Source organism: Hevea brasiliensis, chromosome 14 (assembly GCF_030052815.1).
Source record: "Hevea brasiliensis isolate MT/VB/25A 57/8 chromosome 14, ASM3005281v1, whole genome shotgun sequence".
NCBI lineage: Eukaryota > Viridiplantae > Streptophyta > Magnoliopsida > Malpighiales > Euphorbiaceae > Hevea > Hevea brasiliensis.
This window is the reverse complement of record NC_079506.1, coordinates 87,058,082-87,074,827: the sequence shown is the minus strand read 5'-3', so window position 1 is coordinate 87,074,827 and position 16,746 is coordinate 87,058,082. Positions and strand designations below refer to the sequence as shown.

The following is a 16,746-nucleotide window of genomic DNA, read 5'->3' as shown; positions in this document are numbered from 1 at the left end:
TACTTAAATTAGAAATAAAAGAATAAGCTAATTGGAATGTTAAAATTCAAAGATATTGATAATGAAATTTAAAATTAAAATTAGTATTTGAGGAATTTAAGTCAAATCAAACAATTAATTAAACTAATTAAACTATATGACTAAAATTCAAATTGAAATCACTAATTATGAAATTGGAAAGAATTAAATTTAACTTCAATGAAAATTAAAATGATTCTAGAGATTGAGTTTTCAATATTTTTTGTATGTGGTTTATCCCTAATTTAGCCAAACACATGAGAATTGCAATTTTGAGGGAAATCAATTCTTAGTTTTTTGAAACATTTCTCAAGCATTTCAAAGTTGGTATTCATCAAATCAAACCATGTTTTCATGGTATTTCAAACCTGACAAAAACCTAATTAAAGCTCTAATTGATTTTAAAAGTCTCCTTAATGCTCTTAACTTATCTCTAACACTAAGAAAACTAAGTTTATTGCAAGATTATCTATCCCAAATATTCACTTTTTAGTCTATTTGTTAAGGATTAAAACTTAACTTAATGATGACTCTTTCATCAAGCAAGGCAACAAGCTCACAAACAATAAATCAAAATATAGCAAATCTTATTTAAATGACTAAATTAATTCAAAAACCACAATACAAACCAATATTTACAAACCTATCTCTAGAATCTCAAAGATCTACTCATAAATCATGATTTCAAGACAAACCCAAGTATAGAAATGAAGAAGAAATGAAAATCTAAGCTAAGGGACAGAAAAACCCAGTAAAATGATGAAGAATCTGCTGTTGGAGTGTTGCAGAAGGTGTCCTCTGCTGCTGCAAAACTTGATCTCACATGCTCCTCTTCCTTCTTCTCTCTCTTGCAAAATCTCCCCTCTTTTCTCCTTGTGGAAAGAAAGAGAAAAAGGTATTTATATATGATGCAGAGGTCTGCCCTAGAATGGGTTAAAAAGACAGAAGATTCTGGAGAAAATGATGTATTAAATCAGAGAGAAGAAAGTGTCACGTCAGTAATTTTCATTAAAACATCACAAGCTGAGTAGGTTGTGTTGCGCCTTGTGTTGCAAGTTGTATAACTTTCTGTCTGAGAAAAACTTCATATCTGATAATGACACAACCTGTAACATAAGTTGTGTCATAAGTTGTGCAACTTTCTGTTTTTTTAAAACTTAACTTTAAATTTTCTTTTTGAAATTTTGTAATTCAACTCTAATTTCCTTCAAGTAGCTGCTCTGATCAAAATATCACCAAAATTCTCTAAATTTAACCTATAAAACAAATAAATTCCAAAAATTAAACGAAAAAGTGTAAAAAGGTAAAAATTAACTAAATATATGCTAATATCTACAGTAATAACTATCAACAATAGTAAATTATGTGCAAAAATTATACCTAAATGATGATGTAAAATATATGCATCACTCTCTCTCTCTTCATTCCTACGTATGTGGAAGTCCTTGTGAGCATCCATGGCTGCTGGAGGATGGCCAGTTAGTGCTGGGGCTGCTGGGAGAGGCAGTTGGACTTTTGGCCAGCTATGGGTTGCTTGGGTGGTGGTCGGAAAACAAAGGAAAGGAAGGGGAGGAAGAAGGAGTCGCACTACAAGAAATTTAAAAAATAGCTACGAAAATTACCTACTAAATATACTGAAATTTCGCAGGTAATCAGTGATTACCGACGAAATTTTTTCGTCCACAAATACTAGCATAGGTAATTTTTACTGACGAAAAAAATGTTGTCCCTAAATTTACTGACGAATTATTTCGTAGGTAAATTTAAATTTTTTTATAGGTAATTTCGTAAGAGATCTTACTCTTATAAACTACCGACAATTTACCGACAAAATTTTTCGTTGGTAATTACTAACGAAAACAAATTTTCATAGCTAATTTTTATTTAAAATTTTTTAATTTAGTCTTTACTTTTTAATTTAATTTAATTTTTAATTTTTTTAATTTAAATTAACGTTTAAATTTAATTTAATTTAATTTAAAATTTTCAAATTAATTTTTAATTTTTTTAATTTTTAATTTTTTTAATTTTTAATTTTTTTAATTTTTAATTTTAAATTAAATATTAATTATTAATTATTAATTATTTTTATTTTTATTTTTTAAGATTTAATTGACTTAAAAAAAATTACTAGTGGGGCTCAAAGTAGGCCTCATATATGTGACTATGCCACAATTACTCTATGTTGAAAAATAGTTTTCCTTTTATAGACAAACTCACTACTTTCCAATCTATTCTCAAACGATGTGAAAATTTCACATTTTTTTGTGATTTACCAATGAATTACTGACTAAATATATTTCGTTGGTAATTATCAACGAAAAAATTTTCGTAAGTATTTTTTTAAAATTTTATTTTCTATTTTCTCTTTAATATTACCTAAGAAAACTGTTTCGTTGGTAATTACTAATGAAAATAATTCATAGCTAAAATTTTTTAAGTTTTTTAAAATTTTTTTTCCTATTTTCTTTTTAATATTACCTACGAAAAATATTTCGTTGGTAATTTCCGACGAAATACTTTTCGTAGGTAAATTTTTTTTATTTGTTTAGAATTTTTTTCTCTATTTTCTCCAATTACCTACAAAAAGCTTTTCGTTGGTAATTACCGATGACAAATTTTTCTTAGGTATTTTTTTATTTTATTTTCTATTTTTTCTTTAATATTACCTATGAAAATCATTTTGTTGGTAATTACCGACGAAAACAATTCGTAGCAAACATTTTGTGAGCTTTTAATTTTTTTTTTCCTATTTTCTTCTTAATATTACCTACGAAATGGATTTCTTTGGTAATTACAAATGAAATAGTTTTTGTAGGTAAAATGTTTTTAGTTTATTAGAATTTTTTTTCTCTATTTTCTCCTAAATATTACCTACGAAAAGCTTTTCATTGGTAATTACCGATGAAAAAGTTTTCGTAGGTAAAATTTTTTCCCTATTTTCTCCTTAATATTACTTAGGAAAAGCTTTTTGTTGGTAATTACCGATGAAAAATTTTTCGTAAGTATTTTTTTTTTCAGTTTTTTTTGAAATTTTCTTCTTTATTTTTTTCTTAATATTACCTACGAAAAGTTTTTCGTTGGTAATTACCGATGAAAAATTTTTCATAGGTATTTTTTTTAGTTTTTTAAAAATTTTCTTCTCTTTTTTTTTCTTAATATTACCTATGAAAAACTTTTTATTAGTAATTACCGACGATAAATTTTTTGTAGGTATTTTTTTTTTAATTTTATTTTCTATTTTCTCCTTAATATTACCTACGAAAAGCGTTTCGTTGGTAATTACCGATAAAAAAGTTTTCGTAAGTAAAATTTTTTCAGTTTTTTAGACTTTTTTCCCTATTTTCTCCTTAATATTACTTAAGAAAAGCTTTTTGTTGATAATTATCGACGAAAAATTTTTCGTAAGTATTTTTTTTTTAGTTTTTTAGAAATTTTCTTTTCTATTTTTTTTTAATATTACCTACGAAAAGCTTTTCGTTGGCAATTACCGATGAAAAATTTTTCATAGGTATTTTTTTTTAGTTTTTTAGAAATTTTCTTCTCTATTTTTTCTTAATATTATCTACGAAAAGCTTTTCGTTGGTAATTACCAACGATAAATTTTTTGTAGGTATTTTTTTTAAAAAAATTTATTTTCTATTTTCTTCTTAATATTACCTATGGAAAGCGTTTCGTTGGTAATTACCGGTGAAAAAAATTCATAGCTAAATTTTTTTCAAGCTTTTTAGATTTTTTCTTCTCTATTTTCTCCTTAAAATACGAAAAGCATTTCGTTGGTAATTACCGAAGAAAAAAATTCGTAGGTAAAATTTTTTAGCTTTTTAGAAATTTTCTTCTCTATTTTTTTCTTAATATTACCTACGAAAAACTTTTCGTTAGTAATTACAGACGAAAAATTTTTCATAGGTATTTTTTTAAAAATTTTATTTTCTATTTTTTTCTTACTATTACCTACGAAAAGCATTTCGTTGGTAATTACCGACGAAATATTTGATCGTTATTTTTATTATTTGGCTGCTAATTTTGCTGCTAATGTTAGGCACCACTTTTATCTATGAAATTACATCGTCGGTAAAGTTTTGGTCGGTAATTAGTCGATAATTTCATCGGTAAAAATTAGTTTAAATTTTATTTCTCTTTTTCGTCGGTAAAGCGTCGGTAATTCATCGGTAAATTACCAACGAAATTCTATAGTCGGTAATTTTCATAGTTATTTTTAACATTTCTTGTAGTGTCGAGGAGAGAAAGAGCTGGGGGGCGGGGGGGGGGGTGTTGGTGGGCGCGCGGGGGGGGAGGACCTGCTATCCGAAATTTTATTGGTCCCTCTTTTTTTTTTTTTTAACTTTTAATTACACTTTTAGTCTCTAAATTTTTTGAGTATATTCAAATGGGTCCAAAATATAAATATACGTATAATTAAATAATAAAGAAAATAATAATAATAATAATAATAATAATAATAATAATAATAATAATAATATTGATAATAATAATAATTGTCAAATTAATAACTATTAAATTAAATCTTAGAACCAAGATTAATAATAATGTAATAATATATCTTGTTAATTGATTTAACATTAATATTTAAAACTAATCATTTAAATCAAAATTAGACTATTAAATAATTTTATAAAATATGTTTAGAAATAACATTAAAAATATATAAATAAAAATATTATAAAAATTATAATTTAGTTAGATAATATTAAAATAATATTTGAATACTATATAAAAATATAAAATTTATATTTTAACAATTCAGGTCATTACAGTTAATAATATTATCATAAAGATTTAATAACATAAAAATGTTGTTAATTATTATTTTTAATATAAATATTTAATTATATTAAAAATAGTGTCCTTAAATTTAGCAGTTATCACAGTGATATAATCGATTTCCAAAAAGTCAAAATATTTAAACCAAGTACATAGACCACCATTATTAACACTATATATATATATATATATATATATATATATATATAAACCCTTAATTTAGCGTGATGGTGTTGTGTCCCTTATAGCATTTGCAGCTTGAAAACGACATTGATTTTGTATTTTGTGAAGGACATTTTAGGGTTACATTTACAATAGAATTTTCTTACCTAAATCTCAATTGTTTCATTGATTAATATTTATGGGCATACTAAATACTAAATATATCATTTGATTTGCGCTCTAATTTTTAAAACTAATGATTGTAAAAACTGATTTTATTATACGTAGTTTCATCAATTTCACTTCTATTAAAGGTAAGTGAATTAAAATTAAATATTTTAATTAATTAATTATAAAGAGAATACAAGACTGGCCTAAAAATATTTAATAAATAAATTAACTATTTTGATGTAAATAATCATATATTTGTGATGCAAGATATATAATAAAATTCATTTATTAAATATATGGGTTTTATAAATTTATATTTTAAATTTATAATGGACCGTATTTAATAAAAAAATTTTCATATAATAAATTCAGGTTTCGATAATTATTAGATTCTAATTAAGTTTAGTGAAAATTTAATTAATTTTTTGTCATGCATGTCAATTTCATATTGTACTATTTTTGACCATTATCATTTTTGCATACATTATATAATTTTTTTTGTTTGTTTCTTGAAGCACTCTAATTAACGTGTGGAAATTATATATATATTGTCAAAATGGAATTGCACTTCCTTCAGTCTCTCTTCTTTTGTGATACATGCAGACACTTCTTTTGACACTTTATATCATTTGTAGTTTGACGTTTAATCCGAGCGTTGATCAGTCATAGGATCAATAGTTCGATACTCATTCTAATACCATACATAATAAATCTAAAGCAGCCATTGAAAATTACTGTCATGTATATTTAAATCATAATCATAAGATAATGACAGGATTTTGAAAATTGCTATATTTATCTTCATTACAATAACATAATAATTTAATAGTTGATTTTAATAAATGTAAATCATTACTATCTGTTTAGTAATAATTTTGTTAACTTTTTTACATAATTTATTGATTAAGCTTACAGGATCTCTGTTTGTCGAAGAAGTAGAAGAGCTAGGACTTAGGCTATAGTGGCAGTTAACAAGGAATCAAGGAGACTTAATTATTTGGTTTGGTTGAAGCAGGTGCAATTCAAGGTTCACCAAATATTAGGGAATAAAGGAATTAAGAAGGAGAAGATGGTAGATGGTGGGTTCATATTCATTCATATACATTAATAATTATGAAATTAATTAATTAATTATATGTGATTCTAAAATTCCAATTAAGGAATAAATTAAAATTGGAAATTGTTAATTCGATTTTATTTATGATATATATATTGCAGAAGATCGCTGATTGAGATGATCTGAATATGGCCGTTTCTTGTCACTTTTGATCAACAACTATTAAAACTGTCGTGAACCTACCACGTTTCAGTTCAGTATTCCAATGGCCGCAATCTACTAATGGGCTCCTTTTTGTTTTCTTCTGCTCCATATGCCCAAAACGACAAACGCAGAAATGGTCTACGACAGCGATCTCATATCCATATTCTCCCTCTCTTTCTCTCTCTATCCCTTGAGAGGGAGGGATTAATTGCAAAATTGGAGATAAAATCGTAAATAATTATAATATTTAAGGATTAAATAGTAATTTATCTTCAAATACTAATGTTAAAATGAACAGAAGGACTAAATGTGTGATTTTTATTTAAGACTAAGTCTGCAAATGTTGTTCTTAGGAGAGTGACTCCCAGATTCATCATGAGAACTCAGTTGTTGTTGATCATCCATGGACAACTTGAATCCATGCGTGCTCCACTTGCTTTCATCCACACAACTAGTGTCAGCTCTTGTAAGACAATTTAGCTAGGTTAAGAGTATCAAAGATGGTTGCATGTGCAAGGGACCACTAAGAATGGGCAAGCTCTCCAGAATCCTGAGAGTTGATGCTGCTTTATAAATGTTCAATTTGTCAATATGATGAGAAGATATTGATGATGATTTTTGGCTGTATACAATTCCTGTATATTTCTATTCTCCATGATCTGATACGGAAGCCCATTACAGGGCTGCATGGTCTCTTCTTAGGGTTTAACTGCTCGATTCTATATATATATATATATATATATATACACAGTTTCCATTGACGGGTTGTTCTAATGCACAATTGTTAAACTATATATGATCACCAAATAGAAAGTAATTAAGATTACAAAGCTTAATTAATCCTTCTTCTTATGAATAAACTATATATTTATATGGCATTGTAAATTAGAATATGCTATTTTTCAGAAGTTACTCCTGTAAAGAAAATGAATAAGGCCTAACTCCACTTCAAAAAATAAACTTTAAGGAAAGGAGATTTACCTAAGTCATATATAAAACTCAAACATCTCATTCCAAACTAATATGGGACGATAGCAAGATAGGCTTTAATATCTTGTAAAGAAAATATACTAGGCCTAACTTCACTCCAAAAATTAGTTAAATGAGAAGAGGTTTGCCCAAATCATATATATAACTCAAATACGTTATCCCAATCAATGTGGAATAATAATTCCACCTGGGATTTTCACATACTAAAATGGCACATAATTTTTTTGTGAAAGAGATTCTTTAAGTATCCTCATCAAAGAAATTAATGGAGAATGATGTAAACTAAAACACTACAATTTGTATTCTAAACTATAAACTAAATGAGGAAAAGAAAAACCTGAGTTTTTTTTTTTTAATTTTTTTAATTTTTTTAACTTTGATTGAGACTTAAATTTATAAAAAATTTCACATATCTGAAGACGACATCATAATTAATAAGGTTGAAAATTTTATTAATATTTCTAAGTCTTCCACTCAGCTAATTGGGAACAGTAACCTCACTAGCTAAGTGGAGTTTTTCTTTTGGTCATTTGACTTTGATTGAAATTTAAACTTGTAGAAATCTCACAACTCTGAAGAAAAATTTTATTAATATTTTTTTAATGAAATGTGTTTTTCCTGTCAAAGATAAAATGCACACATATAGCGTTCAAAGATAGGACTCGACATTTGATAAAATCATGATAGTTTTATCAAGATTCTTCATTCCATATAAGTGTTACGCATGCACACCTAACAACTAATGTAAGATTCTAAAGAATTAGCCTTTGGACATGCCAACTCACTCACGGATCTCAACCATTTTGCAAATAATATTTTTAATGATACGTGTTCCACTGAAATGAGAAGAAAAATCAGAATCATATACACCATATATTTTTAAGTCTCCCACTCAACTATTTGGGAACAGAAACCTCACTAGCTTGAACATATATACCATGATAATTTCAGTGGCAGCATCATGATCTTAAGTTGATTTTTGCCGTGGAATAAAATATTATCTGCAGAATTGTTGAAACTAACAAATTATTTTTCTCCTTTTCATAATTAAAATCCAGCCAAACGAGCCGTAATGTGATATGCGATACACTCGTACGCAAGAAGGATGGCTTTTTCTTTTTCATAACTCTCATTATAATGATGCAAATTCTTATATATCAATTAAGACAAATTCAAATTCAAAATCATAACTCTTTATATCCTTTCAAAGATATGACAAATTATGTAAAATCAGATTACTTATCATGTGTTTTCGAATTACATTACTCACTAGTTAGGTATAAACTTTTTTTTCTTTAATGATATATAGAAAATTTAGCAATTATCCGAGTAAAATATAATAATTTTTTAAATGGTAACGAATCCTTTTTTGTTTTTGATTATCAAAGAAACCTTACGTGATACTACCCTTTTAGAAATTTGCTATTTCTATAGCCTATATATAAAAGAGTTTAAATAACCAAATGTTAATGAAGGAACAAGTTGCAATATTAGGCTCCATTGACAAAAGATCATTGCCCGTACTTGAAAATCTAATATTTCTAACCAATCCAAAGCAATTTAGATGATCTAAGCATAATAAAATAATTTTTTGAGTAGTAACTAATCTTTTTTTATAGTTTTTATTTTAAACGATCAAAGAAATCTTTTATAACACTACCTTTTAGGAATTTGCTACTTTCATGGCCTATAAAAGGAGTTAAAACCACCAAATATTAATGAAGGAAAAAGTCACACTAGCTATCAAGCTCTATTGATAGAAGATCACTGCCTCCACTTGAAAATCCAATATCTAAGAGTTTTAAAAAATAAAAAAAAAAAATGTATTTGGAGCAGCCACTCATTGGTAATTGCTTAAGAAAAAGATTAAAAAAAAGAAAAAAAGAGAGAAGAAGAGAAATAATGGAAAAATCACTAGCTAAATATAGATTACTTATATACATTTTATGATCTTTGATGGGATGCTTCCAAGTTGATTAATCATATCCATCAGTAGCTTATGTTATTCCACACTTATTAGCTACTTGTAAATGTCAACTTTGAAGTAACATGTAACTCATCGTAGAGTGATAAATTAAAGGTTACACAGTTTTAAGCACTAAATTAATGTACATTTATAGGAAAGGATTCCATGTGCTTTAATTGGAAACAACTAATATTTATTCTTTATCAACTTTTCTTCTTTTTAAGATGCAAACTTATTTAAGGCACGTCTACTCCACTCTTTTAAAATGGGTATGAGAATAAAAGTAAATGTCTCATAATATAAGATTTTTTTTTAAGGAAAATATCTCTTTTATAGAATTAATTCCTCTTATAAATTCATTTTATTTAAATTACTTAAATATAATTTTTATGGTGCTATTAAAAATTGCATTTTTTTATCCATTGATATATAAATTGAATTTAAATGAATTTCATTTGATGGGAAATTAAATCATATTATTCATAAAATTACAAGATTTCACATTAAAAGAAATATAAGAAATTAATTAAGATTTTGATATGGTATTTGAAGCTTATTATTTAAAATTTTAAACATTTAGATAATAAGAGTGATATGATAATTGATTTTACACTCAAATCTCTGTCTGTCTAGACATACATATCCAGTGCAATGATAATGTTTGGATTGCACCATTTAATAATTTGAAAATTTTGAATTGACAAAGAGTATTTTTATTTATTTATTTTTTGTGGATAAAAAATTTTCATTTATGAATAAAAATCGAATTGAAGTCAAAAAAGGCAAGCAAAGATAAGATTTGTTGCATGTTTGATACAATTTTTTTTTTTAAATCAAAGATAACTAATAATGGGGTAATATGTAATTTTTACTGTGTTTCATATTTATCACTCAATTTAATTTATTATTAAGAAAACTCTTTAACTTGTAATGGTGTGTTTTGATATTAAAAAAAATCTTACCTTTAATAATATGTTTTGATATTAAAAAAATTTAATATGACGTTTGTAAGTGCAACTTTAATTCTTTTTTTTAATAAATAAATTATTATGATAGTGTTGGTATTTTTATAATAGATTCTGAAATAATTAAAATATTAATTTTTTTTAAATATGAGAGAAAAAAAAATGAGGTTAAAAGATAATTTTATTATTTTAATTTGAAAATCTATTATAACAGATTATATAGATTTTTATAAAATAAAATTAAAATTTAAAATTTTTTTAGCAATAATTAAAGTTAAAAAATAGCAATGAAATATAAAATAAAATTTAGGGATAAGTTAAAAAAATTGCTCCAAGTAAGAGACTAATCAGCAGCGCTTGCTCAACGGGATTTGCTGCTGTACAAGGAAAGCTAGAGTATGAGCAGCCTCTTTGCCATTCCTCTTGGTGAAGGAGAAGGAACAGACTTCGAAGGAGCTTGCTAAAGATTTGATGGTTCATCCACCCTAATAGATAAACCAACTTCCATTAATTTAAAATGGGAGTGGAGAAGCGACTAACTTGTAATTGTCAAACATCAAACATTTAGCAAATCCCATAAAAGACAAAAGATAGGATAAGACACATGGATATTAATTTTCGAGTCCAAAATAGGAAATGGGAGTCTTTTCAAGACCAAAACAATTGTTTTGTCCTTCCAAGAAAAGCACATATAGCCACCTTTTTTTTTTTTCTTCTCTAAGATTTTGTTTATCGTTTATTAAAGAGGAAAAAAAAATCATATTGTGGAGCAAAAACATAGACAAATTTGGACAAATGTATATATCACCTTCTTGCAAAAGTTTACATCCGCTGCTTAATTTTTCTCTCTCTAAATTTTAGAGAGAAAAATTTTGTTTAGTCGATTTTTTTATTCGAGCTTAATCCTTACCTTATCATTATTTATAGTTTTTTTTTTCTGAAAAATTCTTTTTCAGTTTAAATAATAGGTTTTACCCTTTTCACTTTCGGATCAGGTATAAATATTTTTATAATTTTTTTAATTATTACGGGTCCTAAAGATCTTATGAGAGAAAGAAAGAGCATGATGAAGATCTAAGCTCTGAGTATTTGTATAATTTGTATTTGTCTTGTCTATCGATGTTTTAGTTTAGTGGGAGAGTTCTCTTTGAGTTTGAGACGGTAGGCATCTTTAAGTCATAAATCTGCTTTGATGATTGGATGATTGGCCCCTAAAATTACACGATAATGAGATAATTGTGAGCTCTATTTAGTGTCACCCTCCCAAAGCCATGGTTAATAGCTTTATTTCTAAGCTCTTAAAATTATAGTACCGACTGAATCGAAAATTTTATTAATTTGGATTGAATTGTTATATTTTCTTTTCTCCTTTCTCCATTCTTTGAGATGAATTGGATTTATGAACCTCTTGTTTATCTAAATTGTCTGTTGAAGCCTTTGTCATTAATGAAACTTATCTTATCTTAAAAAATAATAATAATAATAATAATAATAACTTGCTCCACACCTTTTGAATAAATTAATGTTGCATTAGGCAAAATTATATTGATTAGGAAGTGGTGCACCTATAGTTGTCCCTTGAAAGGACATGTGGGGTATTGTCACAATGCTACTTGCTACTTTCTAAAGATAAATGATAAATTAAGTTGCTAAATGATGGATTTAATTATATGTATACAATCTTGTTTATGGGCAGCTATATTAATATGTCAAATATTTATTCATATTATTGTCTTATTTGAGATTCAACTATTGAATATTTAAACTATTTTTTAATTTATAAAATATTTAAAATTATAATAATTAATTAAACACAAATTATAGTTGTTTGGTTCAGTTATTAGTTTTAGACTCTGAATATATTATCTGTACAGTTAAAAGATCTTATTAATGAAACTTCTAATTTTTATTTAGAGTTTACAAACAAATTGAGTTGAATTAGTTTGGATCATTTAAGACATTTTAGATTGCATATCAATGGTCTTATTATTATTATTATTATTATTATTATTATTATTATTATTATTATTATTATTATTATTGTAAGTTTATTTGACTTAGGTCATTTTTAGATTGCAAGTTAATTCGAATTACTAAATGTGTTATTAATTTAATTTTTAAATTAATAAATCGACTTATTTTTTTTAATTATAATTTTATTAATAAAATTTAGAAAAAACTTGACATATTAAGTTCAAATTAAACTCAAGCCAACAGATCTCTCTAATACACTCAATCTAAAACTTAAACTTAAAATGTTAAGTGAAAAAATTTAAAATAATATTAGACAAAAAAAATTTTATATAAAGAGCTGGAGGCTCAGATTAAAATGTAACAACTAGAATGAACTGTTACAATAATTTATCACCTAATTCAAGTCAAGGGCCTGTCAGACCTTTGAGATAAACTTAAAATATTTAATCTCTATTAATTTTGATTTACATACTAAAATAATCACAAATCAAGTTAAGAACTTCCATTTGCTTATAAAAAAAGGTATTCTTTATGACTGAATTATTTTTTTAAACTTAAGCAAATGATTTGCAAGGGTAAGAGAAGTTGGTGAATGTGATGGCACTAAAATTGCAGTCTACCATGCTTATGGCAAATTTGGGCATAAAGCTTGGTTGGGCTTGTTGGCCCTCCTCTTAAGATTGAACTGGTTCAGCTAGTTTTCAAACAGAATCTTCCCATAAAACCCAAGTGACAGGACCGGCTTGGTAGCTTTTCTGATGTGTCCTAGGCCCATCATTTAGGTTACCTTGAAACTCCAGCATTTGATCGTAATTCCGCAATGCCATGTGTGTACATCTTTCCAGATCTGTTGCATTGAAACCCTAACCCTAATTTCAAAGTTCTAAGCTTGAAAATTTTCACACTATTAATCCTATTTTAAGTTGACAAGATTCAACATGTAAGCAAGAGTTCTCAGGCCCATCTGACAAGCTGGGAAATTGAAATTTTACACTTGAGTTCTGCCCTTTACAAGCTTCCTGTTGCTTCTTTCCGGGTAAATTTTCCCTAGCCAATTCCAAAGGGTGTTATTCAAATTTTCTTGAAATCACATCTAGATTTTATATTAGTTTCACAAATATTGATCTGGGATCAGATCCCCTCTGAGAATGCTATATATCATAATCTTTGCTCCCCACCCCAACAATTGTTTATTGCTTCTCATTTATATTTTGGTTAAAGTACCCTTTTCTGATGATGACCACATATCAACCTTAAGTTTATTTCACTAGACCTGAATTTTCAGTTTGGTGTGATTGGCTGTGTTTTTGATATTCAAGCATTAATGGGTGTGATTCTCGGCTTTCAGATTGGTAAAATTGGTCAGATTTGGCAGGGAGTGGTTGAACTTGGATTATTATTCTTGTCTCAACAGTTTGTAAATCATTTGAGCTGCATTATATATATAGATGTCTGTCCAATATCGGCTTAGAGATTCTCTGATTGCACTAGAACTCAGGGATTAGTGGCTCAAATTCTGAGTTTATGCAACGAATAGTGGCTAATTGCTACCATTGTCTTTAGGGTTGCAATGTTGAATGCTAAGAAAACTGCTTGATAAGGTTTGAAAGGGAATTTTTCGAAGTTTTGGCATGAAGATTTTTCTTATCAATAGTTATGAATGGTTAATGGTAGCAAGTTTCTGATACTATTTTTGTCCTTAGATTGCTTGGGAAAAATGTTATGTTGAGATACTGAGATTTTAGGGCTATTGATTAATCACCAGTGATATAATTGATAAAGAAAATGAGGCGAGGCTATTTTTTGAAGAACCCAATTGCCTTTGTTTGTGTGATGGTTTCTGTTTGCTGCTTGTTCGTAATCATGATTTCATTTCTTAGACTCCCTGTCCCTGAGGCTTCACTAGGAAATAGAGTAATCAAGCCTTATAAGAATGCTAATAGCAGGAAGGTTTTGAAGGATGAAGGGATAGGAAAGTTAGGTGACATGATGATTGAAATGTCGCCAGAAGAACTTGCTTTTACAGTCTTCATACCTTCGGAGAAAGCTTTCGAGCGAGATTTGAGGCTACAGGTGAATGATAGTTCGCTAACAGAGAAGAGAACCAATACATATGCAGTGGTTTCTCCACTATTGGGTTTCTCAGCTATTCCTCGAGCCCTCTTTTCTGATATGGTATCCTCTAGTAAAGAGATCGTTTATGATTCATTATCTGGGTTTACATTATACACTTCCAAGGATGTAGATGGAATGCTGGAAGTTAATAGAGTTCGATCAGAAAGAGTTGATCGTAGGAGAGGCCAGATCATTGTACATATCATGGATGGGGTAATTGTGGATGCTGAGTTTAAGCAATCACTTCAACCAGCTGAAAATGAAGAAGATTAATTGAAGTCACAAACACTTGCAAAAGACTGAAGATGCAGCTGCTTCACCTGTGAATTCTTCATAAACTTGGAACATGTAAGTTGAGCAAAATATATTCTTGCTTGCTTGTACATCAGAAATTTTAGAGGGAATTGGGGTGGCTCAGGCTGCAATGTGAGTAATCACTCCACAGGGAAATACAAACTATACCTTTTATATTTAAAAATAGTGTAGTTCAATGCATATATGGTATGGAAAATTTGTATGGATAATGTAACAATTCTTTTATCAAATTCAGATCCAAAGTTTTGATTTTTGAATTTCTGTTCTTTAGCTACTTGTTTTAATTTTCCTGGGCTATCTAAGTCCATTGTTTTTAGTCCTTTTTATTATTTCTTTAGGAGAAGGAAAGAATAATTGAGTCATAGTTTTAGTGGCTGTTTTCTTGCTAGCTCTGTGGATCATGAAATCTTATCATTGTCTTTTTATAAGTAATCCTCTATGAGTACTTTTAACTCCTAATAATTATTATAGGATTTGTTTACCAAAATATTAAAAAAAAAAAAAAAAGCTTAACTTTAATTTTATTTGCTTATAAAGGAGGACATTAACTAATGACCCAATCGAGTATTCCTGCAGAAAGCCTCAACCAAGTAGTCAAGGTAGACCCGGCAATAATTTATGAATCAAAATCGAAATTAATCGATCAAATAAAAAAAAAATTGAATTGAACTCAAAATAAAAGTGACCTATTTGATTTTGTTTAAAATTGATTTTTTTTTTAAATTCAACTATTAAATTTTATCAAAACACAAACCAAATCAAAACCAAGAGAAATCTTGCAGTTTCGATTCCAATCCTTATGAACATTGAACTGGAATTGCTCATTTCGACTCCAAAGACCACCCTTACATCAAGGTAGCCCATCCACTGGCCGATTTCACTTTAATTTTGAATCAAATTGGATCCATAAAATTGAGGACCTTCTACCGGACTACATAATTCTGGTCCAGTTTTGATTTGATTTGAATCAATCCAACAATTAAAAAAAAAATTTCAAGTAAAAAAAAAATTAAACACAATTTTAATCCAATTCACGAAGGGAGGAAAACAATTCCAACAAGGTTCAAACCAGTGAAACTTCAGGTTAATTCCAGTCCGATTTTGAGTCCCAACAGTGATCGACTCAACATCAAAGACTCAAAACCAATATCATAACTTAAATATTAGAACCTCTGAATTAATAAAGAAATATTGCATCCTTTAGCCTTCATTTCGTTTCCTCCACATTACATGATTCTCCTATTCTTCAATGGTTCAAATAGAAATTTAAATGCAATTATTATTTCGAAACCTTTTCTCTTTTCCTGGGTTACTTATCATATAAGTTCATTTATTTGGTTTTATTTTTTTCGTTTCCTCGAAATACCAACATGAAAAAGTTGGTTTTATAGCTCTCTTCTCCAAACCTCCACCTACTTAGAAACAGTGACTTCTATAAATAAAAAATTATTAGATTGTGAAAAGACTCGATATCAAAATGCAGAAAGTTCAGAAACAAGAACTTGGATGAATTAAATGCAGCAAGGGGCTTCTCAGATGTTGCAGAGTCATAAACAGTAAAACTCAACCAATTCCGAATGCTGTCTCTCAAAGGAACCCTTCCCCAAACAAAGGGTATGATTGTGAAGTGGTAATAAAGAGTACGGTTATTGGGATTTTCCCAATTTAAAAGAAAAATAACCACAAGCGTCGCCACTGCACATTTCTGAACCTGTGCTTCCATGGATACTCAAACAAAAATGAATAGTCAAGAGCACTTGCACGTATGTGGGTATAAGCGAGAGATAGAGAGCGAGAGAGCTCAATATTGGTTAAATTTTCATGCCAAGTAAAGTTTCACGAGTTTCTTAATACAACTCTGTTTTCAAATTTCTGCCGTCAGATTTCAATTAATCTGCAATGCTCTAGAAGACAAAATAACACTATATCCAACCACATAATAATAAGAATTAAGAACTGCCTGTTTCCCCCACTACATCATAAAAGAAACTAAATCACTGCTTATGCATGTAACTTGCAGCACT

At 28.0% G+C, this 16,746-nt stretch overlaps 1 protein-coding gene across 1 annotated transcript; it reads left to right on the top strand.

Annotated features, from left to right (window-relative positions):
• The first annotated feature begins 13,057 nt into the window (after positions 1–13,057).
• On the top strand, positions 13,058–14,979 carry LOC131172582 (uncharacterized). Its single transcript, XM_058133699.1, has 2 exons — positions 13,058–13,328; positions 13,641–14,979. The coding sequence occupies exon 2, from the start codon at positions 14,078–14,080 to the stop codon at positions 14,678–14,680; it is 603 nt and encodes a 200-aa protein (XP_057989682.1). The 5' UTR covers positions 13,058–13,328; positions 13,641–14,077; the 3' UTR covers positions 14,681–14,979.
• The last annotated feature ends 1,767 nt before the right edge of the window (positions 14,980–16,746 follow it).